At 40.8% G+C, this 2,500-nt stretch overlaps 1 protein-coding gene across 1 annotated transcript in view; it reads right to left on the bottom strand.

Annotated features, from left to right (window-relative positions):
• The window catches only part of LOC137983313 (conserved oligomeric Golgi complex subunit 8-like), a 24,293-nt gene that overhangs the window by 9,084 nt on the left and 12,709 nt on the right, over positions 1 to 2,500 (bottom strand). The window contains exon 7 of the mRNA XM_068830520.1: positions 570 to 794. Coding sequence (XP_068686621.1) covers positions 570 to 794 — 225 coding nt within the window. The remainder of the gene's footprint in view (positions 1 to 569; positions 795 to 2,500) is intronic.

Genomic DNA, 2,500 nt, shown 5'->3' with positions numbered 1-2,500 from the left:
GTGAGTTTCGACCCACGGCAGAGGCCTCTTTTCCCGTAATCGTCAGCCCAGTGAACGCAAAAAGAAAAGAGATTTCTGCTTGGGGATCTAGGTGAATTAAGTATGTACGTATGTTACTCGAAATTCATTTGGTTCACTTCAGAGGTATTAAGGACGGTGCCTACTATTGTTATTGCGCATACGTTCTGCGCATCTGGAGATACTCGAGTTTCCTATCGGTGATGCTCACTTATACAGGGATATTTTTGCGCGGTTTAAAACTATCCGGATAAAGTAGATCTTAGTAAGTAGTCTTGGTATCCAAAAAGAAAATTGGGGGTAATCACGCATTTTTCCAAGATAATTCATGAATAATATTTGTAAAATGCTTTAAAATACAAAGCAATGTGTGGCGTTCTTTCTCAAATTTAAGCTTCATTATCTCTCAAAAATGCATTGTTACCCCCAATTTTCTTTTTGGATTTCAATGACACTTGTCAAGATCTACATTTCCTGCATAATCATAAACCGGGGCAAAAATATCTTTGAATTAGTAGGCACGGTCCTTAAAAATAACATCAAAGACGTACCTTCTGCACAATCCAACAGTGGAACAGGTTTCCATACATTGGACTGTCTTCGTTTTCCATGGACAATATTGGATCATCATCGGAGAATATTGCTCTATATTGAGTGACAATGTCAAAGAGGTGCACACGGCTGGTCTCGATAGTCTTGGTGATGTGATAATAGGGGTCGTCTGATGGAATCGAAGCAAGAACGCTCTGAAGCCAGGCATCACGGGCTTGAAGGAACTGTGTGCGCAAAAAAGAAACCCTGGGATTAGGCACACATTCCCCAACTGCAACGGGGAGGTTCAACAACCCGGCAAACTTTATCTTGCTACTTAATATACTAGTTTATTGTTTTTTTTTTCTTTTTTTATACAAAGACTTTTGAAGTAAACAGTGTATGACAGGGTATGGTCGCAGTTGACAGCATGCTATGAGATTTAAGGAGCTTTCTTGGCACGCTGCGCACGTGCGTTACTCATTTTGATACATTTCTTTGCCGTTCTCGCCTTGGCAACGACGTGAAATGACCAAATTTAAGATAGGGTCGTACCTCTTGTTGAACACTATGTTTCATTGGCTAATTTAAGATAGGGTCGTACCTCTTGTTGAACACTATGTTTCATCGGCAGTATAGTGTCGTACTTCCTATTGTTTTCTGAGCTAAACCATTGTTACCTTTGTTTGTTCTCATGTTTTTTCGCTAATCCTGAAGCCCGTTTAGTGAGGTACGACATGACCCCAAATTTCAGGTTATGTGGTGGACGCGAAAGAGCCGACGATAAATTTTCAGTATATTGATGCACACTTTGCATTCAGAGCGATTTGGAATAATCGAAAAATTATTACGCTGGCGGGAAATACTATTTTTAGCTAACGTCACCGTCGAGGTAGACGTGGCCGTCGTTTTGGCTTAAGCTCCCCATTAGTGAACTTAAGTAAGGACAACGAAGACGACAACGAGAACGTTTTCTAAAATTGCATTTCCCGATATTGTGATAATTTCGCGATCAATCCAAGTCATTGTTCTTCTGTGTTAGCAATGATATGTTTCATTGACCCTGAGAAGTCCCTATGGGAGTGGTCAATTAAGTATGTTCGAATTTAGGTCGCGTTCTATTGGGATCAACTGTTTCAACCGCAACCGGTTTAGGTTGAAAGTGCCTTTCTCCTCAAATCACATTTGCACTTAATTTATTCTTCACAATCATACCAAATACATCGTGTTGCTTTTAGAACCTTTTAAATGAAGTTTCACTTTTTTATCGGCTTTGAAAGATGGGAAAAGTCGTCATACTGTCAATAGGGAGCTTAAGCAACGACAACGGCGACGGCAACGAGAACGTCATCTCAAAATATAAATTTGCGTTATTTTAATCGCCTCGTGACTATTTCAACGTTTTTAATATGACAAGGGTGTGGTAATTCCTCAAAGATGACACCAGTCGGAACGGCACTCAATTTCAGGAGAGAAAATGAAAATTTATCCTCAAGTGCTGACGTTCTTCATAAAACCAAGAACTTGGCTATTTCACGTTGTTGTTTTGCTGACGACGGCAACGAAATGGACAAAAGTGAAAAACGCACGTGCAGGGCGTGCAAAGCTATTGTTTTTACCCTCTAAATATGCAAATTTGTGACGTTCTCGTTGCCGTCGCCGTTGTCGTTGCTTAAGCTCCCTATTAATAGGGAGCTTACGAAACGACGACGCCGACGGCAACGACGACGGTACAAAACAATAGGTTTAGTGAGCAAAAACAATGGCCCTGCACGCTCTGCACGTGCGTTTTACATTTTGGTTCATTTCTTTGCCGTCATCTCCTAAATGACGACGTGAAATTACCAAATTCAAGGTTCTGTGGAGGACGTTAGCACATGACGATGAATTTTCACTTTTCTCTGTACGCTTCCAACCCACTCATACCAGTTTAATTCCTCAACAGTTACTA

The sequence above is a fragment of the Montipora foliosa genome, chromosome 13, assembly GCF_036669935.1.
Source record: "Montipora foliosa isolate CH-2021 chromosome 13, ASM3666993v2, whole genome shotgun sequence".
NCBI lineage: Eukaryota > Metazoa > Cnidaria > Anthozoa > Scleractinia > Acroporidae > Montipora > Montipora foliosa.
Note: the sequence above shows the minus strand (reverse complement) of the source record. Positions and strands in the feature narration are given on the sequence as shown.